This window comes from Ixodes scapularis, unplaced genomic scaffold (assembly GCF_016920785.2).
Source record: "Ixodes scapularis isolate PalLabHiFi unplaced genomic scaffold, ASM1692078v2 PGA_scaffold1__304_contigs__length_218370807, whole genome shotgun sequence".
Classification (NCBI taxonomy): Eukaryota; Metazoa; Arthropoda; class Arachnida; order Ixodida; family Ixodidae; genus Ixodes; species Ixodes scapularis.
In genome coordinates, this window is record NW_024609846.1 from 110,180,143 (window position 1) to 110,201,304 (window position 21,162).

General features: G+C 45.4%; 1 protein-coding gene, 2 long non-coding RNA genes and 1 pseudogene across 3 annotated transcripts; 3 read left to right on the plus strand and 1 right to left on the minus strand.

Annotated features, from left to right (window-relative positions):
- Window positions 1–560: 560 nt before the first annotated feature.
- On the plus strand, window positions 561–1,293 carry LOC121835795 (annotated as a pseudogene).
- A 5,771-nt stretch (window positions 1,294–7,064) lies between these two features.
- LOC120846989 lies at window positions 7,065–8,135 on the minus strand. Its single transcript, XM_040218937.3, has one exon. The coding sequence runs from the start codon at window positions 7,968–7,970 to the stop codon at window positions 7,065–7,067; it is 906 nt and encodes a 301-aa protein (XP_040074871.1). The 5' UTR covers window positions 7,971–8,135.
- Window positions 8,136–12,582: 4,447 nt separating this feature from the next.
- On the plus strand, window positions 12,583–16,104 carry LOC121835965. The gene is made up of 3 exons (XR_006077734.1): window positions 12,583–12,775; window positions 15,902–15,976; window positions 16,061–16,104. It is a non-coding gene; the product is annotated as an uncharacterized LOC121835965 (long non-coding RNA).
- On the plus strand, window positions 16,103–20,658 carry LOC121835966. Its single transcript, XR_006077735.1, has 3 exons — window positions 16,103–16,126; window positions 17,785–17,907; window positions 20,502–20,658. It is a non-coding gene; the product is annotated as an uncharacterized LOC121835966 (long non-coding RNA).
- The last annotated feature ends 504 nt before the right edge of the window (window positions 20,659–21,162 follow it).

Genomic DNA, 21,162 nt, shown 5'->3' on the forward strand with positions numbered 1-21,162 from the left:
CAGCGCGTGTACTCACCGAGAATGCCGAACGCTTTTTATTTCTCGTGCCACTGAATCATTGCTTAACTGGCCTCATCATCACAGTATCTAAGTGGTCATTTAATTTGCAGAACAAGACATGCTTGTTAGTGATGTGGGTTTCTTTAATAAACATACTTGACAAAGATGGGTATTGCGTTAGTTGGTCCCTTATATCTAAAGCAGAAGTAGCCGGATGGCCAAGTTAGTTTCTTTGGTTGTCATAGTTGTTTGCAGAGCCATCATTCCGGTGGAATCCATCAAGTTTACTTATTCAGATGTTTATTGTTGTTATCAAGAGATAACACCCTTTTGTCTTGATGCCCCCAAGTGCGGGCTGTATCTTTGGGGCTCGCGGGAATCAAGTTTTGTTATGCACTGGAAAACGACCAGAGTGGTTGTTCCTAGCGCGGAGCGCAGACCGCCTATGCGACAGAGGAAAACGTAATAGTGGCGTCGAGGTGAACGCAAGCTACGACGGGCACAAGGGGGCCACTGCAGCAATGGAAACTGCGACAACGACGACAGCGTTTCTAGTTCCCCACTTCGAAAAAACTACAGATAAGTAAGATACATATTGAATTCAAGTGGAAGCCTATATTGAGGGCAATGAGATTACGGAAAACAAGAGGAAACGAGCGTTGATGATGACTGCGTTGGGCTCCCGGACGACTGATGTTTTCAAAGGATGGTACGCCCCACGGAAGATAAACGAACTAGCGTACAAAGAAGTTGTAGACATTCTCAGTCAACCCTACGCTCGACGGCCGAATGAAATCGCGCGGAGCTACGATTTCTGAGACCGTCAGCAGCAAGAAGGCGAGCCCGCACAATAGTTCATTGTGGAGCTGCGGGAAATAGTTTATAACCGCAATTTCGGCGGCAGAATGGACCGAATGCTAACGAAGCGTATTGTTTGTGTAGTGCTAAATCAGATGGTTCAGCGGCAGCTATTTTCAAAGCGAGATCTCTCATGGCAAAAGGCTAAAGATTTGGCGACCGCGGCCTACATAGCACCAGAGAGTTAAAGAATATAAAAGGAAACGATGTCAAGGCCGAAGCCCAGTTAAACAGAATGGCGGGAAAATCGGATGAACGGAAAATGGAGTTTGAACGGTCGAGGAAAAACGAATGCGAGCATTCCGGGAACAGATCCAGTCACAGGAGACGTGCCGCGAAAAGTTTGTGAAGTGCTTCAGATGCGGTCGACAAGGACATTTTGCAGAGAAGTGCAGAGGAAAAAGAAAAAGTTTTCGTCGCCCGGTAGACGCATGACAGCGGTAGCAGCCGTAGCCAAAGCGAAAAGAGAAAAGGAATTGGACTTGTCTTTTGTGTACGTGGTTCACTCCCGTAAAAATTCAAGACTCCCAGGCAGCACAGGTCATTGGACCAATATTGGAACCACGGTGGTAAATGATGGTCCAACATTGGGCCACTGAGCCGATTCGATACCAATATTGGTTATCCGTTGGTGAACAGTGGTCCAATGTTGTCCTGCTATTGCCATGTTTTCCTCAATATTGGCGCACACATGGCATATACTGTCCAATGTTGGCCCACCATATCCGCTATTTAACCAATATTGGAGCACCACCGGCACAGGCTGGTAAATATTGACCGGCTAATGCCAATTGCTTTCCAAGGTTGGTAGATCATTGCCCACACTGGACAACATTAACCTGCTACAGTCGTTGGCTTGCCAATGTTGGAAGGCTATTGGCATAGACTGGTCAATACTGGCTTGTCATATTGAATGACTAGCGATTGTTGGCAAACGTTGGCTATAAGGTGGACAATATTTGCCTCTAATAGCCAGTTGCTGGCCAATGTTGGCAAACACTGGCTATAAAGTGGTCAACATTTTCTACCTACAACCAATTTTTACCAATATTGGATTGAGAATGGTATACGTGATTCAAAGATGGCCCACTCTAAGTGATAATTTTGGCAATGTTGGAATGATCATGGCTTACGCTGTTGTGGTGGCATTTATATAGAAGCCAACATTTTCTATTGTGTTCAACACTTTTGTATATATCAGAACGCAGTGCTGTAAACGTAAACAATTTACCCGTAACGACAAGTCAACGGTAATACCAAAACTTCCAAAATTAAAACCCCATACTTTAGTCCCCAGTCCCACACGGTCAACTCGAATGTCATTTATAACGAATGACATTTGAACGATCGGCCAATCGATCAGCGCGCTACACTCCGAGCGTGGGGCGTGTTCCACGCGCGACAGATCGCGAGCCGATTCGTCGATCACACGAATGTCATTCGTTCTAAATGGCATTCGAGTTGCCCGTGTGGCACGGTCACGGACGTCCAAATTCTGTTTGGTGTTCTTTGAAGTAAACACGTTTTATTTTGGATGCCGCCGACTGCATTTTGACACGTCGGTCGGTCGGCGAGTGTGTGCGCGCGGTCGGGTGCTCGGCGGCGTGGCGGTGTACTCGCTGGTGCGTGTCGACGTGCCGCCAGTTGCCGACATCCAGAAAGTTTCCCAATTTCGTTCGCCCGATGCGGTCGGTCACTCCTGTTGCAAAACAAGATTCGTAGTGACTACAGTGCCGTCCGACGGCACTTTTGCAAAGCGTTCAAGTGCCGCCCGACGGTACTCCACTCCACTGACGGCACTCTTATACAAAATAAATTGTCACAAAAAAGAAGCAGCTTCAAATTGTGTAGCGTAGCTTAGCGGTTAAGATGTCTGATTCATACGCAAGTGGTCGTGAGATCGAACCCCAGTAGGCAGTTACTCTTTTTTTCTTCGCACATTTTGTTTTGCCATTTGGCGGTATTCGCGACAATAATTTTTTTACGAACAACACTGAAAGAAAAAAAAAAGAATGTTGTCGACGACAGTGCTAAAAGCGCGAGCTATAGTTGCTTTGGATCACGCGGCACGAGCGCTCCTGCAGCGGGCACGTCAGGGCTGCTCGCTCGCAGCTTGCACGGCCTTCGCAGCTGTTCTATGCAAGGGTCCGTCGCATTACACACAGGTACAGCTCCAAAAAAATGCGTACAAAATTATTGCGGCTGGACTCTGTCGCTTCCGGTACACGTAATCTTCATTTGCAGCAAGAGTTACGGACGGCACCGGGCGAAGTTTGAAAGTGGAGAATCGCTTATTTTGATGTTCCTGAGAACGCGACGAGTACAGGCGGCAACGTCGACAACACGCACCAGCACGGACACCGCCGAGCCGCCGAGGACCCGGCCACACACACACACCGGGCGACCGACATTTCAAAATGCCGCCAGCGGCATCCAAAGAAAACGTGCCGTTGATTTTTTATTCAATTTTATTGCGCCTACGCGTAATTTCACCACTTGCATCCTCCAGAGTATTTTATATTGGGAACAGCAGCCATGCAAGCAGCTAGCAGAAAAATGCACAAAAAATAAATATTATGTGAAGGAGGATGAAGTAATAATTAAATGCATTTGGTAGTCAGATGTGAGTATTCCTTTTCTTTGCTAGCTTTCCGTCAATTGTTCAGCTGACCGTTCACAATCAAAAGTATTATTTCAATACGCAAACAAAAGATTACATGGGCACACAATAAAACTCCAAACAAAATAGACTCGTCCATGAGAGGAAGCGAAAACCCACTACCTGAAGCGCTAGAAGCCGACACGTTATCTGTACTATCACAGCACCCGTGTGAACGTTGCGGTGCTTAAAACTCGAAACGGAGACCCGATCGCCCCCCCCCCCCCCCTCCCGTACGTAGCCTCTGCCTCGTTCACGTGCACCGATATCCTGTACAACTCCCATACGCACAATCGCTTTCTCCTTGTTATTTTCACAAACGTACCGAAAGACAGGCAGTCTGCAGCAATGCCACAGCCAAGACTCTCCATTCCCACCACATCTATACTTTGTTCACCCCTAAGCTGACAGGGGATTGGAGGCTGCATCCTTGCCGGCCAACCAATTTCCGGTCTTTTACTGCCCGACTTCACTTTCTGTGCACAGTTCGCAGAGATTGTGATCACGTGGTGCAAGGCCCATGTTTTACTGGTCCAACAAGCATGTTTCTTCTACCGCCCTGTCACCTTATGGGTGAACAAGGCCTAGTGCACACACAACATAATTGCCAAAAAAAGCCCGACTCCTCAGCTCGCATTTCACAGAGTCCAAAGGACTCTCAGTGAAGTGCGAGTTGAGGAGTCGGGCTTCTCCAGCCGTCTTGCTCTCCTAATGTTGGTGACCCTGCTGCAGAAACTCGATAAAAACGAACGGCATTGGCAAAAGGGCGTACGACACATTGACTAGGATTGTACCACCTACAAAGCATGGCGAGGAGATTCTCTTCACAACATCCCTGAGAAATATCGCCCAGCATCGTTCATGGATTTGGTTGTGTTCTCTCTCTCTCACACAGCTGAACCGAACGACCAAATTACTTCTGACTCCTCTGTTTGTAGTAGGCAGTATTTGTCCTGACATGGGACGGATCTGGCTAGCTACTGAGACTGTAGGGAGGAGAACTGAGATATGACTTGGACAGCAAAACCAGGCTGCGATGGCGGCACCATTGACGCTACCGAAAACAGCTGGTGGCCACTGCACTTCTGTAAGTAGCACTATAGTGCTATTCGCTGAACAGCAGTAGCGCTGCAGTCAAATGAAGTTATGCTCGCCAGAGCACCCCAAATCTCCACTGAATCATTGCACATTATGTTTGTCATTTTGATCCCATGCCTTTTCGTGTAACAAAAGTGGAGACAGGGCATTTTATAAAATTTGTGCTAGTGCAGCAAAGACGAGGACGAAGGGAGGACAGGACACGAATGAGGCGCAACATCCAACTGATTTTTATTGAAATGTATGTTCCGGTATTCGTACCATCGTCACAAAACAACAATTACAGAGCACGCGTAAGGAACAGCATTATCTCGCTCTCAGGAAAGCAAGTTCCTTCTCAGAAAGCGCTGTAGCGACGCATGCATCGCCTATGTAATCGATGCGTTCGGCTTCTACAATCTCACGTGTTATCGTAGCCTTGCTTTTTCCAATTTTAACGCACTAATCCAACATTGGGGGACAACCACATGCCCTGCAGTGTATATCAAGAAAGCCACTTTGTTTTCGCACATTGTCACAGCGTTCGTGAAGCCAGTCATTGATGCAGCACCCCATCTGCTCGACGTAATACTTGCCACAGGACAGGAGAATGCAAGACACCACGCAATCTGTGCAGTCGACATTTTTGTTCGGTGCTTCTTTTTGCATCCGTGTTTGGCAGGCACGTCAGGCTTTGTTAGATTGCATAGGTTCATGAGCTTATTGGGCGTGGAAAACACTTACCTTCTGTGTTTGACCACATTGCTATTTTCTTCAAATTGTGCGACATTCGGTGAATATACAGTATCACAAAAACTTTTTCTTTCTGTCTAACCTGCTGGCTCCTACTGTTCTCTTTGAGACGGTGCCTTCCCAGAAGGCACTCAGCAACTGCAACACGAATGTGCTCAGGGGACCTAGCTGCAGCCATCCACACTACTTGCTGCTCAAAACCGACAGAGGTCAAATGCTCACAGGACTTTTTTAGTGCACGAGTGTTTCTGAGGTTGGCTACACGGTTATGTGTGTAAGACCGCACCAAAACACATTTTTTACATTCTCCCATAATTTTTGAACAAATTATCCACTACGCAACATGTAAATTTATGCTAGTATGTGTAAATAACGTGTATTTCACCCCAAAATATTCGCCAAACACACGGGACTTGCTAACAGTGTACCTTCATGGCAAATTGCACTGTCAGAGCGCACGCGAGTGATTTTTGAGATTTATTTAAAGTGGGTTAGATCCATTTGGCCAATGCTGTAGCAGGAGAAAAAGGCTTAGACGGATTTCGTCCATAGACAAAACCGATTAGCTTTTGCCTGTTTTGCTCCGTGCAACGACATAATTGCTAGCTTCATACTGACCTCATGAACACAACGGAGAGGGAATCACGATCAGTAAATCCTAAAGAGGACTTTCTTATCATCGTTCTACATTAAGTAGGCTTCCCTCCAGAAGAAATATTAGAAAGACTCAATAATGTGCTTAAACTTCTATCGAAGTGGTAAAACCCCTGTGGCTGTTCGACAAGAAATATTTGGGCAACACGAAAAATGTCAAAATTTACAAAAAATGATTTCGGAGTTGCTCGCGGCCGTTTGATTGATTGACAGCACCATGGTGCTGTCAATTCTTTTTCTCGGGTTTTGGAGACAGTGTAACACTATTGAAGATGCCACAAAAAAGGGTGCTAGAAAGAATTAAGTAAGCAAAAAAATTTGACTTGATAGCACCTAGAAGAGCTTCCAATATCTCCATAAAAACTTCATATCACAAAGAAAAAAAAGCAAGACATTGGTGGCATAGAGGGCACTAAATGCAAGGTGCCATCTCCAGATAAGACATTTTATTGCCAAAAAAAGGGACGTTTTGCATTGTTTTCCATTTGAAAAAGTGTAGACATCAGAGAGAGAAGACGCAGCAAGCTGCATGGGAGCATGCAGAGCAACCCTATCTATCTCGACGAAAACCTTCAACAGCGGTTGAAGCTCCCAACACATCTAGAGTGGAAGCCCACGTAACAAGTAACAACCTGCACGAGTGTTTGTAAAAAAAAGTTACGTATGAAAGAAACGTTCCGCCGCAGCTAGCACTTTCCAAACGTCTGCATGGACACCGTACACAAAGTATGAGCCACTTCGCAGCCTGCATGAGCGGAGCAAATATTCTAGACGAAAGAAACAACAGACTGCAGCTAGCACTTTCCAGACCTCTGCACGGACACCACAGGCAAAGTATGAACCAGATAACAACCTACACAAGTGAAGAAAAAGTCGTAGGCGAAGGCAACATCCCGCCACAGCAAGGGCTCTTCAAGCGTCTGCAAGGACACTGCACACAACACACAGCAAATCACACAATAGTTTGCAGAGCAAAAGTTTGCCACGAAGAAAACTTAACCTTGTTCTTGGCACATGAATATTCTAGCAAACGTCCCGGTGACCCAGTGGCTTCACCTAAATATCAGTTCAGGTGAAGAAGCGGTAATATGACATGTCCTCCCTTGTACTTGAGCATCACGCATTGTACTCCCTCCAGGATATCCGAAAGAGGCCAGACCTTGGTCCCCTGTCTAAAGGTATCACACCTCCAGACGCCAAGCTCCGATGACTTCATGGGAACCTTGAAGAAGTCTCTTGCATTTGGCAAGACGCCTCCCTTGAAACTGCCTTGAAGGATCTCAAGGACGACAACAGGTGACTTGTTCAGCATGAAGACGTCCCCTGGCTTGACAGACTTCTGCACTTCTTTCGTTAGCATGTGGGAAACGTCTCGGACTTCAGACAACCTCCTGCTAAGCTGTGCAAGTGGCTCACGGGGGGATCGAAGCTTCTTCTTTATCTTCCCCAGGTAGCTTTCGAATGGGAAAGCACTAAACTCATCTAGAGGGCCATGATCCAGGCACTGGTCGGCAAGGTGGATGAGGCTGTGAACATTATAAACAAGCTGTTTCTCTCCGTAAAGACCACCAAACTCTTGTACGAAGTATCTGAGCAAGTCCCGGGCAAATCTGCTGTAGGTTGTGTGGTGTTCTGGTGATGTAAGTATTTTCACTGCCACATGGAACATCAGGAAATGCTCATACTGCTTATTTGTCAGCAAAGACCTCAGAAGCACTGGCCCTACATAGAGCAGAAAGGTCCTAAACTCAGTTGCCTTCCAGCGGTCCAGTTCTTCTGTGCCTCTCGGCTTCCTCTGGAAACCCGATGGAAAGGACATGGCTGACTGTCGCAGTCCTTCGTTGAGGCGGTTTCGTTGCTCTCTGCTCAACCTCGTCTTGTGTTCCTGGCAGACCCAATTGCGGAGAAGTCGGCGCATGACGCCTAAGCATATGAGGTGCATATACTCCGTCGGGAATAGTGACACCATGTCTACATTGAGCGTCAAAAACGGAGACAGGCCAGTGTGGTGGTGCTCATCGTCCTGGGCCCGGAATGATGCGTTTGTTCGCTCTGGTGCATACAAGTCTGGAAATGTCACCCGTCTATCAGTGTGTTGGCCTTTCTGGATGCACCGTTCACAAGCATGGTAGCCTGTATGTCCAATTACGGCTTTGACAAAACTTCGGGCAGGAGCATCCTACACCATCGCTGTTAGACTGACGTCAATGTGGATGCCCTTGATCACCATCCCATTAGAGGTGAGGTGAGAGACTTCTTCTAGGAACGGATGAAGGTAGTCTTGGAGGCTCGGCGGCTTCCCTTTGCCACAGTAGACACTCACCATAAATGGTGCAGACGCCTTGATGTTTGTTATGCGGCACAATATTGGCCAGAGGCCAACCTGGCTACTTTTGTATAACGGCAGCCCATCAATGTTGCCGTGGAGCTTCAGCTCGCGTGGAACAGGTGCGGTCCCCAAAGCTTGACGTATGCCTACCTCGAGGCCAAAGTGCGCAAAGGAACGATCGCTATCTAGCTTCGCTTTGCGTTCGGTCCGCATAACTGTGCGGGCATCTTTTGGAAGGTCGGGAATTCCTCGGCGACGGCAAAAATCTAGTACCTCGTTTATGTTGGCGTGGGTCATGTTGTGCCTGCCGGCGATCAAGGCGAACTCCTCGCTTGCAGAAAGTTCTTGCTCCGGAGGTCTATCATTGCAAGGTCCAGCGAAATAAGAACATCTTCCCTCTTGGTCCGAGTCTCCGGAGGACTGAGTGGAGGTGTCTGAGGAGTCAGTGGTCGAGCGCTGCTCCCCGTCTTCATTTGTCTCGCTCTCTCCAGACCTCTCGTCACTTGACATGGCCTGCGCAGTTTCATTGTTGCTACCTGGGTCGTTCTCCGTAGGCTGTTCCGAGGTGCCTTCGTCACAATCAACAATGCCTGAAAAAGTGGCTGGTCCGCTGCCACTGGCGCAAGCGTCGTTCGTGAAGGTATCAATTCGTGGTCTTTTGTTGCTCGGGCACTTCGGTGGCGGAAGTGGAGGCACGGTTTGTTGCGAGACGCCAAGCTCCGCAAGGATCTCGTCGTACTCCTTCTTGACGGTTCGATATTTTTTATATTTCGAGAACATACCGAAAGACGTGAAGCAGAGATTAAGTAAGAAAATTAACACTACGGCAAATACAACGGAGCGGGCATACGGATGGTTCAGCGCAGGCGGTAGATTTTAGCGCAACATATTAGCAGACGCTGGATTGTGGATTGGATTCGGATCTGTAATAAAACTGACTGTATATGTTAAAAAAAAAAGAAAAACGAAAACGATTTTATTTTACATTTTTGGAAGCCGGAGGCGGCGGACGAAAAAGGGAATAACGCACGGGACGTCTCAAACGCAGCTACTAACTTTATTGGCACAGTCCTTTCTATACCACTCTCCCGCACGCCAACCCAGAACGATTTTATTTACTCCATGTCTGAGACGGCTTCTCAATTAAACAAATTACTTCATAAGGCGGAAATCCAGAAACGAAAAAAAAAAATATATATATATATATATTAGTTAAACGCGTGAAACTGCTTGAAACACACCATTTCAGAACGAGTTCCAGAGTTCCTGGCGCAGTACCCAGCGTGCCGACCAAGTGCCCAGACAGCACCCACCCATAACGTGTTCAAACTTACGGTTAATTACGACTGCATATTTCGTATTTTAGTAATGTTTTTATTGCTCCAAATAACGTTTTCATTAAGAAATGTTTTGATTTTACAATAATAAAATTTTGTGTTTTAGTGCAAAGGTGGCGCTGTGGTCGAGTACGGGCCAGAACACATCCCGGATCCCGGATGTGAGGGCCGTTGGGTTTCTGTGTGTCCTTGTCAGGGAGCTGTCAAACGTTTTCCCTGCTTTGTTTTCGACCGTGTTCCTTGCTACGTTTTCGACGTTCACGCTGCGACCCGTCATCTGCGTGAGTATGCACATAATTTTTAATATGTTGCATGTTTACACTTTGGGTTAAGCGTTACCTCGTGCGTTTCAACAATAGTTCTTAATATGTTGCAGGTTTACACTTTTGGTTAAGCCTTACCTCGTGCGTTTCAACGAGCGGAAAGCCGCGCCGTGTATTAGGGTCGGAGCAATATAAGCGCGGCCCCGAATGGCTCCAGGCTTTGACAGTTGCTCCTCTGCACGGGATTTTGTACAGCCAATGTTTTAACTTGTGCGACGAGGTCGCGCTTAAGGGGAGACGCGGGTCTTCAAATATCAAAAAATCGCAAAAAATGCCATTTTTCAAAATTCACGATTTTGAGGTCTATATAGTCCAGAGTTTGTCCTCACAAAATATAAATGCTCAATTCAATCTCTAAATAGGAAAATAATGACAATTTGTAAGCGTTGACAGACCCGACTTGAAGCCTAAATTCTGAAATGTCAACAAAGTTCAAGCCGTCTGAGCTCTGCAACGGCTCAACCGATTGCAGCCATCTTGGTCTTGTTCGAAAGCTGGTTTCCCGCGCTTATTTTTCCCGCGCTCCAAAGCGGCGTACCCTTCAAAGCCGTGGCGTCATTGATGCCGGACGAAAGGCCGTCACCAGCGCTAGAAAGGCGCTGATTGGGCAAAGCGCGCGCTCCTCCAAGGCGCAGCTCTCTCATTGGCCAAGACGCGCGCTTCCTCTCCTGGCTTCCCCGGCGCGACGTCCAAGTCGCTCCGCGGGCTCCCGCGTCGTCTGCTTTCCCTCGCTTCGCCGTTCGAGGCGCACTTTACATTCGGATTTCTCCACTTTCTCTATCAATATTTTCAGTGTTTTCTTGTGCTTCCTAGTATTTTGTAGGTTCCCTGTCTTCCTCGCATGGTTCGTGTAAATATTTTGATGCCTCCTCTTTGTTTGGCTTTGCTTTTTCCTTTCTGCGCCGTTGTTCTTTGTTTCGTTCTGCGCACTTCGATGGTTGGGGACGCCGGTTTGAAACTTAACACGCAGAGACTAAACAGAAAGAGGAGACGTGCCTAGACCTCCGAATTGACAAAAACATTCCGCTTCGCCGATGCGCAAGTCTCTCTACCGCTGGTGGAAGCGACTGGATCAAGTTCGTATTCGACAACTTCGCCGATGCCTAGGGGGAAAAAAAAAAGACCTAAAAAGCCCTCAGGGCTAACCAATTGTTGCATATGGGGCTGCTTTCCCTACCCGTGTCTCTTCTTTAGTATGCAATTCTAACCAAAGGCATCCCATCAAAACATTGTTACTTATGCATATCCAAATTTCGAAGTCTATTACCCCAGCTTTTTTTTTTTCAGCATAGGCTTTTGATTCACTTGCGCTCAACCGATTTTCATAAACTCTGTACAATTTTCTTTGGAATGAACTAGGCTGCAAGCTAAAGCAACTTTTATATGATATTTAGGTATATAGAACTGGCATTTCATTATTAGACATTCTTATAGCCTCTATTATATGACTTCTGTTCACTTTAATTCTTTTACATGATTATATTGTGCTAAAGAAACAAAAATAGCTTTGCTTGTATGGTATTTCTTTAGGAAGCAAGTGATACCTTTTTTGCATTAAAATTTTAATAGGTTTTTTTTTTTAAACCCATGCTCAAATTCGCTAATTAATATTTTATATTGTTGATAACTTTTGAAAAAGAAGAGATATCTGAAATCTGATAGCAGTTATGGAATCAGCATAGTAAACTGCATGCCTATGCGAAACATCACTGACATACCAATAAACAATAAAATATTGTGCCGCACTTCCTCCCAGTGTGATTTTATAACATTTCACTAATTCTTTACTTTTATCATATTTTTTCCTAATGTTCCGATGAATGGATTACGTCATTTTTTATGTCAAGTTGTTCAGGAAGACTTACACTTCACCTTGATTTATTGTTTATCATTCTTCACACAATTTTCTATGTTCAATATCAAAACTTTAACTTCGATTTTCTCATCTTCGTGTTTTTTGTCAGCACGCTTAGCCTTACAGGTTTTTTCATTAGGTTTTTATCTCAGCATTCTGGAAACTTTGATACTGTTTTATTCAGAAAGCACTGGACTACGGAGTAAAGCTAATTTTTTAGTCTAGAGTTAAAAAAATTTTATGATAAATAATGTTACCTCGTTAATGTCATAATTGGCATAATTAGCCAATTTTTATATAATATTTTCATTTTGTGAAAATTTAAATAACTTTATAATGCATGGCAGACCTTTAGCTATGCATCTACATTAATAAAAAAAATATTTTTTGTTGGAAATGGCCTTAACGACTCGTAAGAAATTACCACATTAGGCAACGCTATTTTTAATAACTTGAGAACTACTTAAGATATTTTAAGACTGATTTCATATTTATATTGAGAAACAAGAAGCACATATGCACAGTGATTTTCATTAGAATAGCTGCAAAAATAAGAAAGTAAATTTTAGAACCTGATGGCAGGGCCACTTGTTACTGCAAACCTGTGTCCATATTTGTTTGTGACAGGTGGTGCATGCGCTGCTCCTTGGGGAGCTCTGGAACAGGATATGCAGTTAGTAAACATGACGCCTATCTTCACTGCTTCTTCCCTGTACAGAATGAAACAATTTGCGGTGGTGAAATTTCCACAAGAAAAAGACTGTGTGGCAGCCGTGCCCCTTTCATGGCTGTCGGAAAATCGTGCGGTCTGCCACTGGCCATCAAAAGATGCAGGCCTGGATGCTCTGGAACTGGCCAAGCAGGAGGCTTCACCAGGCACTGTGGAGGAAGGGTGGGAGCCCTTTCCAGTTGATGTACTGGGAACTTCGAGTAAGTAATTTGTGCATGTACTCTCTCTCCTTCTCTGCATGACTGCGATTACAAGTTTTATTTCTCCAAAAGGGGGTCAGAACTTCCAAGTACATGACATTTGGATTGAGACACCAGATTATCACAACTTAGCACATTACAGAGTTAGTGATTTTGAGAATTTGTTACACTTCTAAGGGGATTCACATTAGACAACAAAGTTTATGGTTCGAAACAATGGAGATATGAATTAATGTCTGAATACGAATGGAGATACGAATTAATGTCTTGATGTGTAAAGGCTGGTTCACACAGTAGCGTTAAGTGCGACTGCAACCGTCTGCAACGCTTAAAACAAGATTGCCTCTGCGAGATGGCAGATCTACTCTTTCAAAATGCATGTAGACACAATCGCAGCTGCTTCCCACTGCATTTTAAAGGGATGCGGAAACAAAATTCTAGCAGTCATTTTATCGTTTACATGCTCGCTAGGCAGTGGTATCACCTCTCAAAGACCTATATTTTGTCCAAAAAAACACCAAAAGGAATTTTAAAAATAATTCAACAGTAACCAAATAACACTTCGTGGCTGCTTCAAAAGGTTCGTTGGAAGTCGTTGCATCACATGCTGCAAAAGCATCATGTGATGCAACGACTTCCAAGAAGTCTGCGGAAGCGCGGCTTACCCATTTTAGGTGGCTTAGGCTTGAACGCAATTTTTTTTAAACCTTGGCAGAGAAAGTCGGTAGAGCTGGCCACAGCGAACCAACCTACTACCTCATGCCCATGCTTTTGCTTTGCTGCACACAACTTGAGAGATGGAACATATATAGACAAGGTCCCTGCACCGCTTCAGATCGTAGCTACACTGAGGTTGATCGTGGACTATGATTAGGCACGAGTGCCGCGTCAGTGTTTGGCTGGCACTCATGTTCAATCAGCATGTCGAAGGTCGGACGAAGACGAAGCAGAGGGATCGTAGACGTATGACTGCAGGCCGAATCTCCTCTCCGAAAACATGTAACGAGAGCAGGATCCTCGTCCTCGCTGACATCGTTAGCACCAAGGTAGTCGTTTCGGTACTCGTTCGATTGAGCCATGGTTATGGAATCGGTCCTGGCACAATCAAAGCGGGAACAGCTGCCAATATGCACGACTACCGCATGATAACACTTTGCATATGTGTGGGGTTGTCTTTAATTCCAAGTTAGTCTACGTTGCGCACGTCCTCGGACTTTAGGCTTTTTTCAGCTCTCTGCACAAGCGGGTCCAACGTTCGTTAGGCCTATCACATCTTCAGAGAGCCCTCCTTGCGCTGCATTGCACAGACTCGCTTGATTGAGCACACGGACGTCACGTCGCACACCAACACAAATCACGAGAACACCACACCACAGAAGTGGTTCAGATCGCAGTGCACAACGCACACACACACGGTTCGACTGGTTGACTCGTCCTTCGCTGCAATCTCGCCTGTGCCGCTGGGTGACGGAGCCACGGAGCTCTCGCTGGGTTGCGATTTCTCTTGAGCTTTGGTTATCTCACACGGCTGAGTTGCAACATGCTGACGCCTCCATGTGGCAAAGGTGATTATCATGGCAGCCTCCATGTAGCTTTGCCCATACTCGGAGCTATGACATCATGGATATCACTGAACATCCCAGCTTGCATTGCACCCTCCGATCGCCGCTCATCAAGTGCCAGCAAGATTCTGGCGTTTGGAACGGAAATTAGATCGACCCGCAAGAAATACCATCGTGCCATTGTCATCTACGTACAATAGGGATCGCATTTTGCTTGTTTCTGAACAAAATACCGTATAATTGCACGTAAGGGCTGCGCCCATGTAAGAGTCGTACCCCCGTATATAGGACAAAGTATTGCAAAAAAAAATATTTACAGAAATTATTTGTGTATGGGCCGCACCCCCTCGCTTTCGAGGCGCGCCGACTGTAATACCACGTTTCTATGAACATATATGGCTACGTGGCGCTAGCCACCGCCTGAGCACATAGCGGCACGTGTCCGCATCCCCGATATTTGCTCTCCACTCATCTGTATCGCCGTATGGCACAATGGCTGTTGACCTTGATCGTGGTCGGCCGCACTGTCAAGATGCGTTTATGTTGCGGCAAGGCATTGAGAAAAGATAAAGGATATGTCAGTTTACGTGGCAAGCGTGAGGAATGGGAATTCAGTGGGCTGGGCTTGTGCGTGCACTCGGGTTTCCGAACGCCACTGTACGCTCTGGGTAGGTATCCTTTTGTTCTTCGATTAATGTCAAAGTGTCTTGATTTGTCTGCATTTTCGCGCAATCTGAGAGCTATGCGCAAGTACCACTTCAACAGTCATACGCGATTCGAGCGGAAAGTTGTCGCGCATGCTATCAAATACGGCAAAAAAGAAAAAAAGTGTATTGTGCAGTATGTAAACAAATTAAGTCCGACTGCCGATTGAGTCCGGATACCATAGTGGGGGTGTTTCCGACCAGTGCAGCCGAGCGCGCTCATGTATGTTCATTTTGAAATGTGGATACAGATTTTTTTTTTTTTATCTGTGTATAGGCTGCATTTTGAAAATTTGCCCTCAAATCGGGAAAATAGTGCGGTCCTTACACGGGTATACGGTAGCTAAACATCAATTTTCGTTTCAGTACCCCTTTAAAACGGCAAATGCATTGGTAATGCTGCCATAGGCATGTTCTCGCAAACCCGCTATCTTAAGTGTCACAAGCGATTGCAGTCGCCCTCTGTTGGACTCAACGCGATTAACTGTGTCAGCCAGCCTTAAGTCTTCATGTATAGTAAGTGGAGACCTCTTTTACATCGATGGAACTGCTGCAGCAATTGCGTCCTTTGCTCAAAATGACTTTATATATCTACCATGCTCATACAAAAGTAAAACAAAATAAGAGCAAAGTTGCTAAAAAAATCTGTCCAGGTCCTACCAAAATTTCAAGTTCCTGCTGGTAACATAATACCAGCTTAGAGGGTAGATTCTTGAAAGTATCGATTTTCCACTGGCTTTTAGCTTGGTTGCATGGGGTTGGTGAAAATCTATAGTGCAGCGCATTGTAATTTGTTTGTATGAAGAAGCAGGTTTTTTTGTTTGTATAAAGGAGGCACTTAAATTTAATTTTCCTTACAGGCACCTACCAAAGAGCAGAGAAAAAGCTTACCAAGTGGATACACACATGTTCCATTGAGTCCTCGGAGATTTCCGGTGATCAGAGTTTAAATTTTTTATAGAAAGATGGTGGGAAATAATGAACTGTATTCTAATGGGCATATATATTTTACTACCTAGACAATGCAGTACCGGTAGAAAGGAGAGCAGAGGCGACTCATTCCCGTCTGCAGATACCAGTACTATGTAAGTAATAAATAAAAATATTTATTGTGCTGTTTTACTGAAGGGCTCTTTACGATAATATTTGCCTTCAGTATTTTCAACTAAACGCATTTGAATGAAGGGGGTTCTTCACATTCATGCCTCAAGGGTTTCTGTTGCCCCCCTGTCCCCCCGTCCCCTCCCCTCGAAAGGGCACAACCTTTAACGCCCAAAATATCCCTCATCTTGGTTGCAAGGTGATGGCCATAGTCTGAAGCCTATTCATCAGTTTTGCTTGTGCCCTAGACCCGTAAATGCATCACATGCTTTAGCAGCCCAGCTGAGCTCTCTACGTGAACAATCTCACTGTCGAAATTGTTCCTGCTTTAAAGGACACATGCAAAGGAAAAAAACATTTTTTTTAAACAGCTTAGAATGAAAAAGGATGTCATAAAATGATTTTACAACAGAGAAAAAAAAATTTTTAGAGCTATATTTACGACGCTATACGAGTTTGTAGTTGGCGCCCATCGGGAGCCGCCGCTGGTCACGTGGTAGGCCCGCGCCCGCCGTGCTGCGTCGGCGCCGCACGGTGCGCGTTGTGCGGACGCCGCTTCAACGCGTTTCTCCACGCTGCCGTCGGCGCCGCAGCACAAGGGGCGCCGCCACCGTCTGACCGGCACACAGGTCTATCACGTCTGCTTGCGCTTTGTCAGGAGTTTCCTTTGGGCTTTAAAAGTTACCTATTAATCTTAGTTTTTTTGTTATACTTCAAACAAAGATGAATAAGTTAACTTTTAGACGCCACACGAAGCTTCCGAAAGAGCGCAAGCACCGCGTGATAAATAAAGGCCAGTCACGTGACATAGAGGGGCCACTTTTCCGCGGCGCCGGCGGTTGCCAACTACAAATTCGTATAGCGCCGTAAGCATAGCTCTACAAATTTTTTTCTTCGTTGTAATATTGTTTTACGACATACTTTTTTCATTAAGCTGTTAAAAAAAAATGTTTTTTTCCTTTGCATGTGTCCTTTAAGATGTGCTCTTCTCATTTAGCTCACTCTGAATCTTGGGGAGAAGCAACCGGAGATCGAGATATAGAGGTTACACCTTTTTCTTCTAAACAATTGGTGGGTCAACGAACTGTGACAAGTGCAGGAGGTATGCTTTGCTGCGTAGTTACTTTAACATAGACTAGAAGGTTAAAAAAAGATAGACAGAAAAGAGTACAACATACATGTGAAGGCACAGACAAACCTTTAGGTAGAAGGAAGGGAAAAAAATAAGCAGTTCTTATTCCGCACCTTCACATGTACGTCATGTTTTTTTCTGTCTGTTTTTTAACCTTCAAGTCGACGTGTTTGTTATTGTGCAACTACGCAGTGCAGCATACCTCAGGACCTTGTTTTAGAGTGATTTCAACCCTTTCTTTTTTTTCGCACCAAAAAGCATGCCCACGAGGAAAGATGCTTGTTTTTATTTGTGGCTTTGCAGCATGGATACACTATATATATTTCACTTGTTCTCTTAAGTATGTTTTGGGCTAGGCATTATACAAATCCACAACCTCCATAATCTTCCAGTGATGGAAGCATAGGTAGTGCTTGTGCATTCACTAAACAACAGTAATCATTAGTGTTGTGACAGGAATTGGGGGTGCCCAGCTAGGACTTCTTGCTGCTAATGTTTCTTGTTATTCAGCCCCACAGGCCCCATCAAGCTCCTGTTCAAGTGACGGTCCTGGTGATTCTGCTCCGGCATCGAAGCAGCAGTCACAGCGGGTTGAAGAGCCTTCACAGATCCAGGCGAATGATGGAGCAACCCGTGAGTCTTCATTTATTCTTAAACAGTTACGGCCTACATAGGTTGAAGGCTGAGTCAGTTCTGTCATATAGGTAACGTAAGAAGGGCTGACTGCAGGCACATATCCAAGGGAGCGGCCCGGCCCCCCTCCCCCCCCCCCCCCCGAAATTTTCCATTTTGCTGGGACCTCCTCTCCCCCCATACAGCATTTTGACATGGGCGGGCCACCCCCAAAACAAAATCCTGGCTATGTGCCTGGCTGACTGTACCATCTTCTTCCTTGCTCAGGCTTAATTTTGCCAGGAAATGCAAACAGTAAGGCTGTGCTTCCTAGAAGATTGATGGAACCACCCTTTGCAAATCACCAAGTGGGTGGTGTTCAAACAAAACCGGGAGAAAAGCTCACCCAAATTATTGGGGATCTAGAGAAAAGCCTGCTTCGTTTTGATTCTACTTAGAAAAAAAGCTCTCCTGCAATCTAAGTTTTTGTTTAACAATGGGGAGTTTATTTTGTTGGGCCTGCACTTGGGGCGGTATCAGGATCAGGTCTCCAAAAACAAGCTACTAACTCCCCCCCCCCCCCCCCCCCCCCGGATGCGGAGACTACGAACATCTCGCAGCTGGTGCTGAAAAGCTGATCGCTATTGTATGTTTCGGTAAACAGCCTATGAACCGCTGAAATTGCACTTTACTATGCTTCATTTATTTTTATAGTCCTTAATTCTGTTATTATATAAAAATATTTCATTTTATATTTGTCACTGAACCTACGGCACCTCTAAATGTAAGTCCGTCTCTTCAAAAGAATCGTAGAAAAACTGCATGCATGTAAAGGCTTTGAGACCTTTCAGTTAAAGGGGAACACTGCTTCTTGAGGTTTTTTTCTTATTTACGGTCCAGCCCAAATGAAATTTATAGAGCATAATCATCTTCCCATTCTGATGACAAATATTTACTTTGTTTCAAAATAGCTTGGTTAGTTTTGATAAAATTAACTCTTTTATTTAAACATTTTATGGGCGAGATTCCAAAAAATTACGATGACGAAACTCAAAAAGGAATATATCTCTGTAAACTAGAAGGTCTATAGAATCCAATAAGGTATAAATAAAGGCTCCATGATTTTTATAACGTTTTTACAGCATTTCGAAATTTTCAGTTTATAAATTATTTTTTACAATATATTCGAGGTGCTAGCAAAAAATACTGATACCTAGGATGATGCAATTAGACCCCACTTATACACCTAACAAAGAAAGAAAGAATTAGGAAGATCGGTTGTGCACAGGCCGAGATACGGCTTCCGCAAAATAACAAACTGCGCAAAAAGTTCATTTCGAGAAAACAGCGAAAAACGTTCTCGTACATATTTTTACTGCACTTTCCAAAAATTCTTCATCTATCTACAAGGTAGAGGTTTAGTAGCCACCAGGAGATTTACTGCAAGTCCATAGTCGTGATCGCATTTTATGAGTTCGACATCGCCGCAACAAACTTCGCGAGTTGAAGGAGCGCGTTCACGACGTCGAGGCTTACGACGATGGAACCCTCTGTACTCTAGGGAGCTTCTTGATTGGCGCTCGAGACGCCAGCCATCAGAGCAGCTTTCCGCGTCGACGAAAGTTTTTTGAGTTTTTCCTCTGCTTTTTTTTCTTTCTCGTCGATCTCGGAAGCGCTGAGCATCACAGTGTCGAGCCGCACTCGCTCGCTTGAAGTCACCAATGTCGACGGCGCCGTCGATGCGTCATCTTCGTGTTCGGGCTCCCGCACCTCGTCGTCGACGTTCAGGCTCGCGGGAAGTTGAACTGCGCCGTGGATTAGCTTCCTCAGGCCTTTTTTTTCCCGTTTTTTTCCAAACTTGTGGGCCGTTTGAAACTTTTTCCGTGGAGTTGTGCTCGGCATGGTCGGAGACGCGCACGAGAATCAAACAAGATGGCGGATCGGAAACAACGAGCAGACGCTGCGTAACCCTAACAGCCAATGAGAAAGCGTCATTTGCACACATGATCCGAAACAGCCAACAGCGTGGCAAGATTTAGTTTTTTATTTGTGCTTCGTTCTCAGCGGCCAATCGCCGTCTAGCATCGTGAATGGCGGGAGAAGAAAGAGCGGGAACGGAGCTTTCAAATGAGACCAAGATGTCTCCCTTCTATCGCGTTGTTCTCGAGCTAAAGGCGGTCAAATTGTACCATTTTTTTGCTTGTTTGGGAGGACGCATCTCCGTTTAGATACTTCAAATCAATACTCCAAAATAAATAGGGCATATTGTGCGATAATACTTGGAGAAAAGATGCGAAAATACCTGTAAATGTTAAAAAACATAGTTTCAAAAATGTGATTCTTTTTTTCATTTTTTCTTTCGTTTCAAGGAGCCGTGTCCCCCCTTAAATCAGTGCTTGATTTCTGCTGTTTGGACCACTTGACCATTGTCCACTGCGCTGCCCCGAAGCTCCCTTGTGATGTGCTTTATACGAAAATTACAGCAGCCCATTTTTTTCGTATTAGCTGCGCTGCATTGTCGCACCATGCTTGGCAGGGCTTTACTTTTTATATTTTCGTGGGCAAAGCGCACTGAGCGCTGGCATCTCACAAGGAAATATTTGCTTGTGTTTCAGGTGCCCAGCTGCGGATCATCCACCTGCTAGTGGAACTCCGCCACCAGAACCGTGAGATGCAGCACGAGACTATGCAGCTGAGGCTGGATGTCCAGCAGCTGTCGGACCAAATAGCAGCTCTAGAGGTGCCAACGGGGCAAGCTGCACCGATCCCGACGGCTGCGATTCTTCTACGGGAACTCCCGAGGCTGCCAGCCAGCACCCTGGAGGAGTTGGAAGCAGCGGAGGCAGCCATTCACGACGAGGCTGTAGCCACAGTCTTGGTAATAACAACATCTTGATTCTCTCTATCCCTATCTTGTATTGCTATGCGCTGTTACACACTATTTTTGATTTTTAAATTGTACACCTACTGTACAATACTGAGGAAGCGCCCACCCCTCTTCTGCTGAAGAAATGGTTAAAGGGCAACTCCGCTCAATTCCGAAAAATTTAGGCTTACATGTGATTCCATTTCACAAAGCACTACTAAACAGCTCTACGTCTTCGGATTTGCGAAATGTGAAATAATATTTGTGTAATCTTAATTTAAACATCAGCTGAAACCGGAACTTCGGTTGCATCAGGCAACATTGGCCGCGGGTCATCAGAGTCATGGCCACGTCACGTCGAACCACGTGGTCTTGTGCCGTTCGTGGGGGCGAGGAACAGGACACGCGAC